Source organism: Dysidea avara, chromosome 4 (genome assembly GCF_963678975.1).
Source record: "Dysidea avara chromosome 4, odDysAvar1.4, whole genome shotgun sequence".
Classification (NCBI taxonomy): Eukaryota; Metazoa; Porifera; class Demospongiae; order Dictyoceratida; family Dysideidae; genus Dysidea; species Dysidea avara.
Window position 1 is genome coordinate 6303189 of NC_089275.1, and position 18080 is coordinate 6321268.

At 38.1% G+C, this 18080-nt stretch overlaps 2 protein-coding genes across 12 annotated transcripts; one reads left to right on the forward strand and one right to left on the reverse strand.

Annotated features, from left to right (window-relative positions):
• Positions 1-1679: 1679 nt before the first annotated feature.
• Positions 1680-14938, reverse strand: LOC136253103 (TNF receptor-associated factor 4-like). The gene is made up of 2 exons (XM_066045701.1): positions 14762-14938; positions 1680-3228 (listed from the first exon to the last, which is right to left on the reverse strand). Exons 1-2 carry the CDS (start codon positions 14764-14766, stop codon positions 1779-1781), a joined length of 1455 nt encoding a protein of 484 aa, XP_065901773.1. The 5' UTR covers positions 14767-14938; the 3' UTR covers positions 1680-1778.
• Positions 14939-15084: 146 nt separating this feature from the next.
• Positions 15085-17353, forward strand: LOC136253104 (uncharacterized). Of its 11 annotated transcripts, none has more exons than XM_066045707.1 (9): positions 15086-15295; positions 15421-15627; positions 15676-15770; positions 15957-16061; positions 16317-16381; positions 16442-16470; positions 16564-16656; positions 17077-17141; positions 17201-17353. In XM_066045707.1, the coding sequence occupies exons 4-9, from the start codon at positions 16051-16053 to the stop codon at positions 17280-17282; spliced, it is 345 nt and encodes a 114-aa protein (XP_065901779.1). In that variant the 5' UTR covers positions 15086-15295; positions 15421-15627; positions 15676-15770; positions 15957-16050; the 3' UTR covers positions 17283-17353. The 11 variants fall into 11 exon arrangements, 9 of the variants coding, with proteins under 9 accessions (XP_065901780.1, XP_065901779.1, XP_065901783.1 ...); XR_010699957.1 differs by adding an exon at positions 16521-16563 and having other exon boundaries at positions 15089-15627; positions 16112-16381; positions 16620-16656; XM_066045705.1 differs by having other exon boundaries at positions 15089-15366.
• The last annotated feature ends 727 nt before the right edge of the window (positions 17354-18080 follow it).

Here is an 18080-nt window from a genome sequence, read left to right on the forward strand (position 1 = left end):
TATGTACTGTACATTGTACCTGAAGAAAAAATAGTTAACAGAGAACTAAGTCATAAACAACAGAAATCTTATCACCTAAGAATCTTCTAGATTTATGTCATTTGGTAGGTCAACAAGTGCAATAAAAGGACCTTCTTTAAACTGGCGAAATTCTTTGTAAATCAAAAATCTTTCAGAACATGCAGTGTCATATTATTGATCGTAGTTCACAATTTTTAGTGGTTTAATTTAAAACAGTTATTTAAATATTTTAAATTCTTGCATGTCAGCAAAGTACAGTGTAGTGTCTAAAAGAGCACGTGACAATCAGTCTATAGCAAAAAAAAGTAGAGCTGTTGATGCAGTTTCAATATATGTTGCATCACTGGTATAGCCACACCAAGGAGACACAGTTCATGATTGGTTTTTGATGAAACTTTACATGAATCATGCAATATAAGGCCACATAAACTTAATATAGTTTCTCATCCTCTTGAACTCAAAATAGGAGTGCGGGAGAGCAGAATTTTTTTACTAACTAGATGGCTAGTTAAAATGACTCATAATGCAGTGTTCTTAGACTATATACCAACTTTGGATGGCTGCACTAAACCACCAGTGGTACAAAAAATCCTTAATGAGGGAGGAAAAACAGCGATGTGGGTGGGGATGAAAAACTAATAATTAAGCTTATGTGGCCTAATAGGGAAAACATTGTACCATACTGGATTAGCAGCTCTCACATCAGCAACATCAGAGATTTAGGAAGTGGTCTATATCACGCATATGAAGTGTGGGAGAAATTTGACAAGATAAAAGTGTTCAGGTGAGTGAGTGAACAAATTTCAGAGGTGGTTTTATCATTCCGTAATACACAATAAATAAATAATATTGTTTGCTATCCCTCTGGATCAAGTGTGACAATCATTTGCAATTGGTGGTATCCATGCATGCACATAGGACAAGTGTTACTTTTCTTTAGCACAATCGGAATACCATAACAAGGCTGGAACAAGTAAGGCACCTGATATACATTCTCCAAAAATAGTTTAGTGATTTAACAGTGCAAAATGTGTGTACACCAATTGTATTTTTAAGGGTGCTCTGTACAGTTCATGTACGGCTCTCATGAAATTACCATAACTCACAAATGGTTTGGGCAAATATACTGTACTTTCTTACTGGATATAAGCTAACACTAGAACACACTTTAATCCATACCCAACTGCTAATTTGCTGTAGAATACGAGTTATAATTTTCCCCCTTTAAACTAGAACTAGTCTTACAGTTTACACACTAGAGCCTTGATACTTTCATGATACACTATACAAAACACTACAAACTATTGTGTGTCTTTATTTTTGTGGTTTAGCTTCTCAATCATCAGATACTCAACTTCTGGTTTGACACTGCCACCAATCTTTCTTTTCACTTCCATGCTATTTATCACCTGAAGTTAAATTGCTATCAAAATACCGCAAACGCTCTTTTTTTAGCAAAATTATTACAGTAACTCATCCAAAATTTTCATGCCTTTTGGGTGAAAAATGACAGACTAGTTCTATTTTAAATATAAGGGCATGGAATAGCAAGGGGCGTGCCTGTTTCCTAATGCACAGGTGCTAAAAATTCAGTAATAAGCCACAGACTAAATAACAACCATAATAATTATTTCCATCAACATAAAAGATAACCTGTTTCACCATGTGACTTGGGAAGCCTTATGCAAACTGTACAGAGCACCTTTAAGAATCAAAAACATTATGATACTATAGCAGTTCCAAAGTATTACCTATGTCTACAGTTTGCTAACTAGCAGGAAGATACAATCATATTTCAGATACCGACGTGAGTAAGTGTCGACCTTGAGATATTCATTGGAAATAAATCGCTTATGTCCCAAACCATAAGCTTCATCACCACTAACGACTCTGCCAGAACTCAGCTCTGAGACATTATCATGGCTATAGTCCACAATGGAATTGTGGTGGTCATAGTCACTGATCTGGTTCAACAGTTTCACTTCAAACTTTTCCTTCAGTGGCCATGTTAGCTCATCATCATGTGGACCCTTCATGAGGTACAGGAACACTGACAGGTGAGTACCTTTACCTTTACCATTACCATTACCAGCAGGGTAAACATGTAGACACATCTTATATCCTTTATCATGAGAGTAGAAAGAGTCACTGGTCCATCGTATGTCATTATCTTTCTTTTCACTATATCCAGGTATTTTCATGACTACTGGACATGATTGTCTACCTGATTTCAGCAACATAGATAACATAGTTAACTGAGAGCATCGTTTAGCTGAACGATCGAGTGATGAAGGATCTAATGCTGTACCTTTGGAGTAGCTGATGTGTCCAAGTGCCTGATGTAACAGTGACTTTAATGTGTTGATCTCCTCTACAGCACTAGCAAGTTGTGATTTGGTATCAGCCAGCTCAGCTTTAGTTAAACAAACTTCTTCAAGACTATTAGTTAGCCTATGCTTTAACAACAACAGGTGCTCTTCCATCTTCTCCTCTTCATGTTCCCTCTTTCTCTTACGCATCATCCTCTTCTCACACCCCACATTGTGATACTCACACTGGACCATCTCAAGAGGACACTTATTCCTGTGTGTTTCCATGTCTTCACGATGGACACTCTCTACCTCACACTTGTTAGGACAGGGTAGGGGAAATTTGGAACACCGTTCCCTGTGCTCTCCCTCTATAAACTGATGTTCTCCTGTAATGTGGCAGTACTGACAGTCAACCTTATAACATGGACACTCAGTCTCAACATGACTGGTTAGATATTGTCGTTGTAACATCTTCCCACACTCATTGGAACACTTTACATTCTCAAACTGACAGCCATCACTGTTTCCAAGGTGATTGTTGATGTCATTCAGTTCACCCTGCCACTCACAACCACTCTCCTTGTTAGGACACATCACATAAAGACTCCTAATCTCTCGATCAGCTTGTTTGTTGATATATGTTACAAACTCTTTCACACGGCAAACTGGACAAATGTTACTTGCAGCAGCAATTTTCTTAGAATCATCCAGACAAGACTTGCAGAAAACATGTCCACAACACGTAGTGAGGTAAGGATCTCGACTGGGAAGGCGACAAATATTACAGACAAGACGATCTGGTGGAGAATCAACAAATTTGTAGTCATATCCTCCGGGTTTACTTGACGTGGCTATAGCCATAGGCGCAGTGAACTTTGTAGCTGACTGGTTAGACCTAGAGTGATACCAGTACAATGTATAATAATAATAGACAGTATAATGGAGAGGGACAAGAGGGCAATCATTGTAACTAAGGACCATTAAACAGCAATCAAACCAGTGGCGGATCTAGAGGGGTTTCTGGGGTTTTGACAGAAACCCCCTATTAAATTTAGCTCAGTGGCACATAAACATTGTTGCACTGACAATTTGTCATAGCAAACAACTATATACCACTGTATTTCAGTAGCATGCATGCAGTTGCACTTAACTGACACCATTTATAGGTATTAAACCCCCAGCAACACTTCACTTTTCATCTCTCGCTGCATTAAAAACGATCGAGATACTCTAATAGAGCAGTCATGTAACTACTCTAATAGAGCAATCAAAGCTACAGATTGCAGTCACCATCTTCGCCCTATATTTAGCAATAGTGTTTGTTTAAAGCATTGGATTTATTGCAATTAGTAACTAAAAATAGCCTAAGATCCGATCTCAGAACTTCTAAAGTCTCAACATTTTCCGGAGAAATGTCATCAGATGCCTTATTCAGCTATACCAACTTTCAGAAACCCCCTTTTAAAAATCCTAGATCCGCCACTGCAAACCCTCTACTTCTAAATATTGCTATCCATTTCATAATGTTTGTAAGGGCAACACAAAAGTCTAAAGTATCATCTCAAAGCCTGCCTCTAATTCATTGATACCTTCATTGACAATGAGACAAATTGATGGTGCAGCACTACTTTGGTGATCAGTTAATACTATCTCCTGCTAAATAGGAAAAATCAATAGTTCATAATGTAGGAGTGTTTCAGTAAAACTGCTGAGTCAAGCAATATCTCTTGTTTGTTCACTAAATAAAAGCTTGACCTTATCAACACAAATTGACACTTAACATCAGTTCTCCACATAAGGTATTAATTTAATCAAAGGTTAACTTTGACTGAGTAATATTTTAAACTGGTACAAACCACTCCTGGTTACTGATCAAAACCATGCTTCTGTTTGTCTGTTTACACATCTACATGAGCAAGTCTCAATCCTATCTACATGAGCAAGTCTCAATCCTACAAGAAGACTCCATTAAGTCACTGCATGGTCAAACATGACTTTCCAGAGGAGGGCTTACTTGTTCTAAGCACTACTAACATGCATTATATAAATATTTATAATCCCACAATGATGTAACACACTAAGTATGTAGCATTAGATAGTATAACACGTTTCCCCAAGGTGATACACATTAGAGCTGTGAAACTAGACAGAATATCATAACTAGTTACTGAGCAGATCATAACTGTTGGTTATCCAATTAACTGACATATTTTCTGCAATTTTTACACTCAACATGTAAGCTATGCATACCCTTAAAATTTGTAGTACAGTTTGTCAGATCGTCCTTATAGTGGTCAAAGCAATAGGCAGCAAGTGTTTATACCTATATCAGAATCCTACTACAAGTATATGATATCAATGTTGTAGCACAAGAAAAGTACCCAAAACATAGCTACATTTTTGAGTGAATATCTTAGAGATCGGTTATTTAGTTATGCAAAAATAGCTGAAAGCTGGAGGGTTATTCGGTTTACCCAGTCAGGTTTCACAGCACATCAAAGTAAATGCACAACTATACAATGCCAAATGGTCAACCCCAGCCCATAGTGCTGGGTAGTCACGTTTAGATGGAAAAGCAGGGTCTGGCATAAGGCTCAGACTTTCACCAGTTTTCAAGGAGTGCTGATTGGCAAAACTACATGAGACTACCCCAGCCCGTTATTTGCTAGCTTTCCTGAGGCTTACATCAAGACTCCTGTGAAAAAGTTATGCATTCATCAGCAATAATTTTAAGTAATGCATAAAAGCATGTTGGTCCTCCTCTGCATGGGTAACCCTCATGGGAAGGAGGGTTAATACACAATATGTGTGCACATTTACAGATGCCATGATGTTACTCTTTGAGATATGTATAAATTCTGTACCGAGTATAATTATGCTGATATGTGCTTGCCGTGTGGTGCACGTGCCGCCCTCCCACCCATAATACGAACTAACCTTCACACTGAATATTTTGGCTTTGTTTCTCTTTGCAGTCGCCGAGTTGACGGCCGTATTTTCTGAGAACACGTCTCGTAGGAAGCGAAGTCAATCACGGACGGTTTTTCTTCTCAGTTCAGTGTCCGCACCTACTGGTACTTCCCGCTAAGCTCGCGTGAGAATCCTGCCGTACCTGTTTTACATGGTTGGTACTGAGGATTTCTAAATCTTTGCAACACCTAAGCGCAACGCGTTCACGTGCATGCCTACCCCTTAATTTTCACTACTATACTGGTGGAATGGGTGATGCTGGTACTCAGTTTTATAAGAGATTGGCCAACCTTTTGAGTGTTAAGCACAGTCAGTCTTTCTTATGGAATAGTGATGGGATGGCTGAGATGTAAATTAAGCTTCTCTTTGTTGAGATCTGCGCATTCGCAGTGCCAGGTCCAGTTTGCGCTGTTCCGCTGCTGAGGAACCGATTGCTGTGTAGGTCGCTGAGGCCCATATTTAAGATCACTTGTATTTGTTTATTATGTACTGCTTTATCTTGTGTCATTAATTGGATCACATGAATTTAAAATTCCTATAAACACTGGATGTCATGAGACAAGTGAAACTACTGACACACGAATTTAAAATCTATCAACAAGCGACTTGGTTGAACCAAAACCGTTGGTTCGATCATAGATAGTATATACTATCTATGGTTCGATCATAGATAGTAGCTATATGTACTATCTATGGTTCGATCTAGCTACACTGTCGCATGAGTAGAAGGCAGGAAGTGACGTACTGAATCACGTTTCCGCTTTGCGCTTCAGACGAGTTGGAAAGATTTGGAAATCCTCGGTACAGTAAATTGCAAGACAGTTTCGCTGGTGATAGCTATCACGTGCCAATCAGATACTTCGTAAGAATTTAAAAAGTCTGGCCGCCTATCATTGGTTAGCCTCGGCCCATACCCCACCCACTGCGTTGAGTACTCAACGCAGTGGGTGGGGTCTGGGCACGAGACTAATCATTGGTTGGTTTTCACGTGAGTCGCATTCAGAATTTTTGTACGACTGACAACCGACATGCAAATCACTGCAGGGGCGGTTTTAGGGGGGTTTCTGCTCTGAACTAGCGCGCGCCCCTACGATTCTTCTGGGAGACAAAAATTGCAAAGAGTTATACATTTTATGGCTCTTTCTATTGGCAAAATTTCATAATTTTACCTTTGAAATCACGTTCACAGCGTTGAAAAGCACGTAGTGACCTTTTTTTTTTTTTTGGTCTTCAACTTGCAGCTAGGCTTAAGTTGCAATTCCACAGAACCAGAAACCCTCTCTGAAAAATTCTAGATCCGCCCCTGCACTGTATAGCAGTCTGGCGCCCGCCTTGTTCGCAAAAATAAGAATAGTCGGGGGGCACCAGATTACTGGTTGTAATAACCGGAACCAGAAGAATGGAACAGAACGGAACGGAATGACCAAATTGTTGTGCTTCCAGTGTAACGCCGAAAATGGTCAGGCCGGACTGCTACAAATGGTCCCACCCACTGCGTGTGCCATGCCCATGCATCAAAACATAGCTAGCTAACGTGGAGTATTTTGGCATGAAGTGACACACAGTGTCGGTGGTACCGAAATGTTTAACAAACTTGATTTTAAGACTTTAACAGAGAGAAGAAATGAATCAAAATTGATATTTTTGTGAGTAATAGTTAGTATAAATCAACACAGATGACATTCTTTTCTCCCGACTACCCTATTCATAATACAAGAGGGCACCAACTGAGATTTTTACCACCTTGTTGTTGTTATTAGAGCTTTACAGTGACCAGCACCTCCCACCAGAATCAACTCCTACCACTACTTTTTCCCTTCAACATTCAACGATGGAACCATCTTCCAGAATCTGTATTCAAGTGTTAAGTCTTTACTACGTAACTTATAACAATGTTTTCTTCTTCAACAGCAACACGGGAGTGGTAACTAAGCTCTTAGTGACTGCAGAACTGATTATGCTGTAAGCATCTTACCATCATGCCACCAGCCTAGCTACAGTGCTATATCTTATAATATAATGTATAGCTAACTCAAAACTCAAATTGATTTAACAGTGTAATATTTTTGCACCCAAAATGAAAAGCCTAATATGATTCAGTGAGAGCTTTTTGTGTGAGTTCATGGTCAATGAGATATTTTTCATGATTGACTTTTTATTTATACATTATATTACTGTGCAAGACCTCAAAATTGAGTATAAAAAGCACACTATAGCTAGCTAGTTCTAGAACTAGCTAGCTATAGTGTGCTTTTTATACTCAATTTTGAGGTCTTGCACAGTAATATAATGTATAAATAAAAAGTCAATCATGAAAAATATCTCATTGACCATGAACTCACACAAAAAGCTCTCACTGAATCATATTAGGCTTTTCATTTTGGGTGCAAAAATATTACACTGTTAAATCAATTTGAGTTTTGAGTTAGCTATACATTATATTATAAGATATAGCACTGTAGCTAGGCTGGTGGCATGATGGTAAGATGCTTACAGCATAATCAGTCCTGCAGTCACTAAGAGCCTAGTTACCACTCCTGTGTTGCTGTTGAAGAAGAAAACATTGTTATTATACTGCAATGTAGTGACAGTCAAAAGATGGTGCTGGCTTTGATATTCACATGCTGGTGGGCAAAGGACTGGTACTCTAAACGTTTAAAATTTCCCTGAGCAAAGTAATTAAAGTGGCAAACTGTTGCTACAGTATCAAAATTTACCCTTTTGATTTTATGGTGTCTGTGCACACCATGCAGTTAGGGGGTATCTATGCCAATGTAAGCTAACAGTAGGGCAATTTGTTTTAGTTTTTGGCTTTGCTGATTATCATGGGCTAGACTATGCTGCAAATCTTTATTTTACATTGTTGTGTTTGTGAAATTTTAAAATTAATTATCTGCCTTACCCATACTGGCTTCCCTGTGAGTTGATATGGCTATTAGGCCCCTATTTGGTGATTATTAGTTTCTCATCCACCGCCCGCATCCTTCTTAAGCTACCGCATGGTAAACCAATATTTACTCTGGGCATGCTCAGAAGAACACGTGATACCAAACTGTTATAATTTTTGTTGATGAACGCTACAATGCACTATATATCACCAGGAGAACTGTTGTTTTCCTTAGCAAATTGCTGCAGTGCCAGTTGCAATCGTGCTCTATCGACTTCATCAAAGCAGGCTTTCAGTTGACTGTCGAAAAACAGTTGGCGATCACGAAAAGTAGAATCAGCTGGTGAAGGAAATGTTTGTAGTAAGAAAGAAAGACAATTTGGACAAGGTCTGTACATCAGTGTGTTAATATTATAAAATAATGGCATAATGGTAATACCCTCCCGCCCGCATCATAATAATTAGAAAGGCTGGATGCCGAGAAACTAATAATCACCGAATAGGGGACTTATGTACTGAGAAGTGGTGGTTTCTCTAGTTCTGCCATGTCATGAATGGTCCCACTATTAATTGTAGCATCTCTTCCACTTCTATGCTACCGTTTCTTTCTAGTCTCTAAAAGTTTGTTTGAAAAGCTTTAAATATACAAGCAAGTTTTTGGAAAGCCTTTGGAATTGGCATACTACTTAAAGCCCAAATCAAAGATCTGCCATGAAATTAGAATACAATTTAAACTCAAGACATTAAATCTCACTATCACAGCTACATCGATACACTGTTGGCTCTGCAAAAAAAGGGATCTTATAGCCTTTCCAAATTTCAAACATAGCATGTACAAGTTGAGTTGAATCCTGAGAAACAGATAAAAAGGAAAAGTGTCCAAAACATTTCAGCCAACCAGAAGAAGCCATGTCATGTCTACACGGTAAACAGTGTAACAGCCTATTCTGGCTTTGACCATATGGCACTTCTGTCCTTTCCAGATATTGTCTAGCTGTTTCTGGTGTATACATATTAGCACCACATATGCATATATTGCTGAGAACTGTTTATCCTATACCCTGTTTCTTTGGACTTAATTGCATGTGTGTAACTCTCCCTTGTTACAGTTTTTCTGGAATTTACCATAATTGTTATGTTGACTAATATTAATTTTGCAGCTTATAATTGCTCCTGGGAACATGAATGTTGTAAGTTATATAATATACATCTATGAACGTATGTATGCAGGGGGGTGGATACTGGGGGGGATCAAGGGAGGCTCTTGACCCCCTCCAAAAAATTTTAGTATACTAAGATCGAGATACTCTAATAGAGCAGTCACTCTAATAAAGCAATCACAGTATTAGGGCAGTGTGAAGTGAGCTATTTAAGGATTTTTATGTACTTTATCAGTGATAAATGTGTAGTTGGTGAGGTTGGCAGCTATTGTCAGCTGGCTGTGACCTTTTTTTTTGGTCTCACCTTACCAAACCAGAGACAATGTAGTACCTCAGTTCATTTTGACCCCCCCCCCCCCCTTTCCATAAGTCTGGATCCGCCCCTGGTATGCATGTATATATAACTAAGTATGTGCATGTGTGATACATCTCCTTGTGCAGAAAATGTCCATGCAGCAGAAACGTCCTTTCATTTTTGCACTATATATAGGTGATAGGATGCCAGCACTGGCAGCACGGTCAATGGGAACAAATTCTTCACATCCTTTTTGGGTCCCTAAATAGCGTAGACCTTGTCAGTTCATTCTAAACATAACATATCAACAGAAAATTAAGGGAGTCCAGATATATAGAGGCTTACTTGATTATGAAGTGATAAGGAACAGTTTTTCATAACACCACATCCTTCACCTCAAAATTGGGGTTTAATTAAACAAGCTGTGTTTGGCTGAACTCACTATAGGGTTGTTTGCAGCAATTCAAACCAACATGCAGACAAAGAGTTATGGATCACTTAAGGTAGAGTAATTCACTAATTTCACTGATGTATTTTCAGATTATCTGCAAACAGGGTGTGATTTCCTTTATACTACAAGAGCATCCTGCACATCTTCTTATGCACCAATGTTGCAGAAACTTGTTAAAGTCTCAGACTTACCAGATTCTTTGTCTGGACATGGCAGCCTTTCAAAAATTGGTCTGATTAATATGTATAATCGGAAGAATTTATTTATTTGTTTACACATCACACTTGTATCCACTTAACTGTTATATCTCACAAATTGTGCAGCTATTCAAGTACCATATAAAAATCTACAGTTATTTAATTTTTTGCAATAGTGAATTACAGGCTGCTACTGTAGCAATAGATGATTTATTAAAATCAGGCCTTAAAACACATTGATAAGGATGATAATTTGGTATAAAAGTAGCAATTGAACAAGGGACACCTCTGTACCTGTGACAATACTTGGAAATCATATATTTCCTACCTCAGTCATGGCTATACCATTTTACAGGCTGTACTTGACTGAAAGTTAATTAATGTACACTGGTATAGTCACAGGTGTACACGACCTCCCTTGTTTGATTACCTTAGTTATCATACTCAAAATGTAAAACTTTAATTTTTCCTTACACTTATATCATCAGTCAGGAAATTATTGTATGAGATAAATTAGTCCAACAATAGATTGATGTGTATTATCATTATTTTGGTGGACAGCTTAACCCACAGAAATATTACAAGCAAATTTTTCATTAAACAAGTAGCTATTTACCTTGATACTGTATCTGCGGTCAGCACACAATGATATGTGTTATTGTATAGTTGATGGGAGGTATGGTTTCAATATTCTGTATACACTTAAACAACTCCACCTGTTCATATATGTTGCTATAACATTAATTGTCACTTAAAGTTTGTTTCTATTGAAAGTGAAATGTACAGTAACAATACTCATAGCATATACTGTAACAGGAACTGAAACCTTCTGAATTGTTGAAATAAACTCTACAAACAAGTTTACAAATTTGGGTAATAGCTATTATAGTTTATAATATTTTTATTGAAGTTAGAGGTGTTATAGCCCAAAGTACTTAACTAATAAGTGCGAGGATTGATCATGTTGGCCCATAAACTGTATGGATTCAAATGCACATAAACCAAATACTCCATGTCCTTATGCTATTGTTATTATTATTATTACTGAGCAGACCTCTGTAAAGACTATGTTGCACAGATTACAACAAACAAATTACAATTAGCTATATATACTTAATTAATAATTGTTGATGGACCAGCTAATATTTGCATAAATTGTCCAATGTCCTTATGGAGTCAATCATGTGCTGGGGTGGAGAATTACAGAGTTTGATATTGGAGGGAAAGAAGGAATATAAATGGAGATAATTATTGTCATTGGATGTATAAACCTCTTGCTATGGTCTCTTGTATCATGTAATATGGGTACTGGTGTTAGACTTGAGGCAGTGCAAGGATGCCAGTTTTAATACTGTTACATTTTTGCTTGGTTGTGTGGCTATTAAATATGTATGTAGCAGCCATTAAATATAATAAATATAAAATTCTAATAATTGACACGAAAGCCATACCACTTTATGCAATTATTTCACTAGTACTGATTTTCACAGGGTAGCTTGAAACTTGATCAAGAATAATGTTCTATATAGGGATTTAAATACTATAATAGCCTTGGTAGTTCAATAAGCAGGTGGCTGAACTGCAAACTGTCTGCTATAATACTACACGATAAAAAGAGCTACAAATTAATGTACCTAGTGAGAATGTAACAGTAGGGTGCATGTTTAGCTAACTATAGACTAAGCAAAAAGACTAAACGAAGCGCCAGACTAATCGCCATAGTGATTCCCTCGAGCGAAAAAAAGTAGCTAAATAGACGTTTTAAGTAAACAAAACCCAACAACTAAACGATACTAGTCTAATTCTTACCATTCACACTGGCTAAACACAAATCTGGTGGCATGACAAAACTGGTTACCACAATCGAACGTAAAGGTTAGAATATATTTGTTTTATTGAGTCATTGTCGAAGTGGACTACAGTTTAATCTGGGCTAAGATGGCACCAGACTAGTAAGGTGTATAAGTACGTTTATATATATGTAGACTAGAGTTGTGGCCACCCGTGTTGGCTTTTTCGATCGCCATTGGCTGCTTGTAAACATTATACGTATTGGTGACGTTATGGCCCACAATCAACCTTTACATGTCAGGCTATAAAAGAATTCGAGTGATCTGTGAAGTGTCTTTCCACCTATCAGGTGAGGTGTCGTAGTGGTCTTCGCCACCGGCACTTGTGCTATGCTGCACAAAACCGCAGCCAGTGCAATATCTGTATATTGCACTGCGGTCGGTGCATTATAACTTATAATGCACTCGTTGTGGTCTACAAAACCGCAACCAGTGCGTTATAAGTTATAATGCACTCGCTGCGGTCTGCAGTAGTGCAATATACAAATTATGGCACTGGCAGTGCCTTTGAACTGCCCACGCAGAGTGGTACATAACAGTTATACAACGTGCACTCGTGCTCTGCCTGTATAAACGCACTTGCCTTCGGGCCAAACGGCCCTCAGGCTCGTGCGTTTATATCAGGCAGAGCACTCGTGGCCGTTGTATAACTATACCACCCCAAAAACACCTTCGCTGTAAAAAAGGCGCGCCAAAGAAACTACAAGTGCCTGGAACCCAATGTAAAAAAACAAAAAGAATAAACAGCTCAACTAAAGTGAAAAGTAACTGGTAACTTAAAGAGCTGATATCTGAAACGGCCAAGAATACAATTACTAAAGTTTAATCCATGCAAGAACACCTTGGCTATAATACAGGTGTGTACATGAAAGCAACTGGCAACTGAAATGGCTGATATCTGAAGCGGCCAAGAATGAATGGTCATATACAACTAATCCAAAAGTTTAACACTGAACCTTTATAATTCAGCAGTGTTCTATATTCACTCTTGCTGCATCGTAAAGTAATTTCTTTTAACTCTAATTGGCTGGTAATTTGGCCGCCTTTTTTAATAGTCAGTATAATAGAGCAAAAAAAGGCGGCCAAATTACCAGCCAATTAGAGTTAAAAGAAATTACTTTACGATGCAGCAAGAGTGAATATAGAACACAGCTGAATTATAAAGGTTCAGTGTTAAACTTTTGGATTAGTTGTATATGACCATTCATTCTTGGCCGCTTCAGATATCAGCCATTTCAGTTGCCAGTTGCTTTCATGTACACACCTGTATTATAGCCAAGGTGTTCTTGCATGGATTAAACTTTAGTAATTGTATTCTTGGCCACTTCAGATATCAGCTCTTTAAGTTACCAATTACTTTTCACTTTAGATGAGCTGTTTTTTCTTTTTGTTTTTTTACATTGGGTTCCAAGTACTTGTAGTTTCTTGGGCGCGCCTTTTTTACAGCGAAGGTGTTTTTGGGGTGGATATCACTCATTTTTGTCAGTGATAGACTCTACATTTGGTTTAAAAGGTAATTTTTTTGGAAATGAGCAATTAACATTGCAGAATATTGTCTTGGAGAATCAGTAAAATCCAAACATAATAATGATTGTTTCATAACACCGTAAATTCGGAAGTATGAATTTACAGTGTAGTATGACTGTTCTATTAGAGTAAATCTATCTTTACTGCCTGCATGTGACGAATATATCTCATATCTGTGCATGTTAAATGCTTCAGACACCTAATTAAACTTGCAAGTGCCTAACTAGTTCACAGTTGCTACACAGCTATAAATACATTTGTAATTGTTATCATCATAATAATTTATCATGTTATAACCATTTTTTAATATTTTGGTCACAACTTCAGGATTAGAGCAGCAGAGAAAGGAATAGAGGACTCAACCATCAAGACTTGTATATGGGAGATGGAACAGTATTGCGATAGACAATGCCAGTACTAACCCCTCAAGGGTGTTGCAGTACAGTATAGATGCAAGACCAGAGCCTCGATCGTCACCTTTTGACTGTGGTCACAACTTCAGGATTGGAGCAGCAGAGAAAGGAATGGAGGACTCAATCATCAAGACTTGGGGAGATGGAATAGTATTGCCATGGACAATGCCAGCACTAACCCCTCAAGGATGTCACAGTGCAGTATCGATACAACCACTCCAACCAGTGCATAAGACCAGAGCCTTGATCATCACCTTTTGACTGAAATTTTTATACTTGAAGCAATTAAAACAAAAAAGTTGTAGTACTTATACTTTCCTGAGGGAGCATGTCCCCAGAGTCCCAGACTCCCTTGCCTGTTCAGCAGAATAATAGGATTGAGCATTACTACCACTTCCACCTTTATTCTTGGCCCAGATGTACATATCGGCAACATAATACAGTAGTTGTAGATAATGGTAGTTAATGCCCCTAGCTATAGGGGTGGAATTTTTCCCTATATCACACTATCACAGTAGTTCTTCTCGCAGTTCTTTGCCTGGCCATCATCAACTGCTGTAAAAACATTAGTCTCGTCCCCCAGACCCTTCCTCAAGCATGCTTATCACACAAAAATGACTTAGTTTAGCAGTGCACAAACAATTATTGACAGCTTATACTATATTAAAGTACACTTACCGCATTGTTGAACCATGTATACCACTAGAATCCACCGGATTGACAACTAACACTAGTCTGGCGCCGCCCGCTCCTTCGCATAAAGTAAGGGTCTGGTGAAATACAGATACTAAATCATTTCTAGCGCCCAGATTCGGCGCTAGCCAATTAGTGCATGCCAATGACGTTCACACGGAAATCGCCTTGGCAACACAATGCTTTTGTTCGAATTGAAGTGCAATCATCTGACGTAACAAGCATTACGTGCACTGTCTAATTGAATTCCTTTTGAAACGATTAGGTATTTGTATTTCACCAGACCCTTACTTTTGCGAAGGGGCGGGCGGCGCCAGACTAAACTAACACGTGATCTATTTAGGGGAAATCTCGTGGAAAGTCCCTAATTACCTTAAGCGGACACTCGTGATACGTGGTTTTAAATTGAATGGTTTAAGAATGTAACTGGATGGTGAGGCGTACTTTAATCGGCTCGACTTTAATGAGAAACTCGAGCCCCTCGTGAGAAACTACATCGCTTGAGCAACGCTTGAAGAAGTAAGAGTCTAGAATACTGAGGTACTCTATGACATATGCCGGTCTTGAATGCTAACGAAACGAGGAGTGAAGTTTGTGCAACGTGTCATATCGCCACACACTGATTCACCGTGTTTGTGCGATAGGGTTTTTGACCTGTCCACCAGATGTTGAAAGGAAATTCATTCCACCACATGTTGAAAGGAAATTCATTCCAACTTGTGAAGTTATTGATATACTCATTGTTGGGGTCCACGGGGACATCGATGATCATTTACCAGTCAGCTGTAAGTAATGTCACAACAGAAGGAAAGGAACCATTTCCATACCCCTATGGCATACTGATTTTCTAGGTCAGTTTATGTACACTCAACCACAGAAATGTAGAACTTTGGTTGCAGGTGGAAAATAAACACCTTTTTATTCAGTTACAAGAGATTCACCAGCTGGGATAAAATGTTGAAGTGAATGTCATTAGTACCAACTTGTTCATCAGGTATTGGACAATTCCAAGTGTCCAGATTATGCAGTTGTCCTCATGTTCAAGTTTACACGTTTAGGCAAATTCCACAACATCCTATAATCTATTACTATATCAGTGTGGAATAATGCTTATATGATATTTTTGATATTCCAGGCTTTAGGTGTATTGTATTTAACACCTGCTTGTTGGTTTTTGCAGGCCATCTGGTCATACTGGTTTATCCACTAGCAGTTGAATGTGATCATGGTACATATGTAAGTTGAGACCACGCAAGAACAAAGATACAGGTGTCATGAATTTCAGGTCAGTTACCGTTCACAGGAATTGTATTATTACAATTGTTCTTTTTGTAGCTATCAATTATCAGTGACCAGTTTGTGATAGCGTACTTTTGTTTGACTAATGACCTAATGTTCTGGTTTACATGCTTACCCAACAGTTATGTTACTCACTTAACCTGCATATGGGATATATATATTTTTAGTTCATTTTGATTATCCATCCTTTATTGGTACAGCCTGGCATATTGATTTTTTGTACATTCTCTTTTTAATTCAGTGCCTGCTGGATTGTTTTGTCAGATATCAAAACAGGTGTCTTTGGTGTTTTGACCGATGTTCCAGGTCAGTTTGCATGTGTGTTTAATTTAAGGTTGACTTCAGTGCCTGCTTATTCTTTTACAGGTCTCGGTATCGAGTGTCATGAATTTCAGGTCAGTTGACGTACAGAAGAATTGTATTATTACAATTGTTGTTTTTGTAGTTATCAATTATCACTGCCGTATACTAGTGATGTGAATTTGCAGGTCAGTCTACTCAGATGTATCGGGCATAGTGTTGATGGGTTCATACAAATTTCCAGTGTAGACTGTAGTGGCATCAAGGGTGTTAATTTCCAGGTCAGCTTACATGTTGTGATGTTAGTGATTTTTTCCTAGTACCTAGATGTTAAGTGTATTGTATGTAATGCCCACCTGTTATGTTTTTAAATTATGGTATATCAGTGTAGACAGTGCAACAGTAAGCCTTCTGTGTTGTAGTAACTATTTGTTTCATAATTATGCTTTTGTCCCGGAATGGCACAATTTTTTTGGGCAATCAGTGTGAAGTCCAGTGTTACAAACATTGTATTATGACCAAGTTGTGATAGCGTACTTTTGTTTGACTAATGTCCTAATGTTCAGGTTTGACATGCTTACCCAACAGTTATGTTATTCATTCACTTAGCCTGGGATATAATTTTTGTTCATTTTGATTATCCATGCTATTATTGATACAGCCCGGCATATTGATTTTTTGTACATTCTCTTTTAATTCAGTGCCTGCTGGATTGTGTCATCAGATATCGAAACAAGTGTTTTTGGTGTTGCGACCGATGTTCCAGGTCAGTTGCATGAGTGTTTAATTTAAGGTTAACTTCAGTACCTGCTTATTCTTTTACAGGTTTCAGTATCGTCATGCTGACATACAAGAAATCATCACTATTGTTGGAACTATTTTTAGTCAAGTCTTGATGCGATTTTGATTAACGTTGTTACACATTGTTGTATGTTTACCATATGGCAAGAAATTTTCATGGCCATCATGAAATTTGAATATTGTGTAAGTTGTGTGGAACAACCCCAACTCATACATGGTCACTGGAAAACCACGAACCACATTCGAGTCACAACACCACGAACCATGCACATCCGAGCAATCCATTACAAAATTTTGTTGCACCATTTGTGTGTGCATAATACTTAATGAAAGCCACAACACAAGCTACATGGTACACACTACATAGAGGTGGTAACCCCTAAAGCCTTGTATTCACCTTACCAGCCTTTGTGGTTAATCTATTAAAAATTACAAGTAAATAGAGAATTGAAGAGTATGCTTAAAGCACCTTCGCTAGTGATTTTGTTCTTCACACCATAAGACAACTGGCGATTTATAAACGCTCGCATGGGGTGTGGCACTAAATCGAATTTAAAAGATTTTTGCTTAAAACGCCATCCCTAGGGAACTTACGGTTCAGCACGCTATCACAACTTGTTTATCAGGCATTAGAGTTTGTGTCTACGTCGTGTCTTTAAAAGTTATTGTAGGGAATAGAGGTTTGATTGAAGAAAATACGCGTATAGGCAAACCAAGATTGGATAATGTCAGTGCTAGATGGACTATATAAACACGGCTATGTTGACTGGTATAACGTGACAGTAGTTGTAACATAAGGTAGAGAAATAAAGTGAAATACGCATATTTTTTATTTTGCGATGGTTACTTTTTTATTTTAGCGAGGTCGCAAGAAAACTATGATGATGACGACTCCTAAAGATTT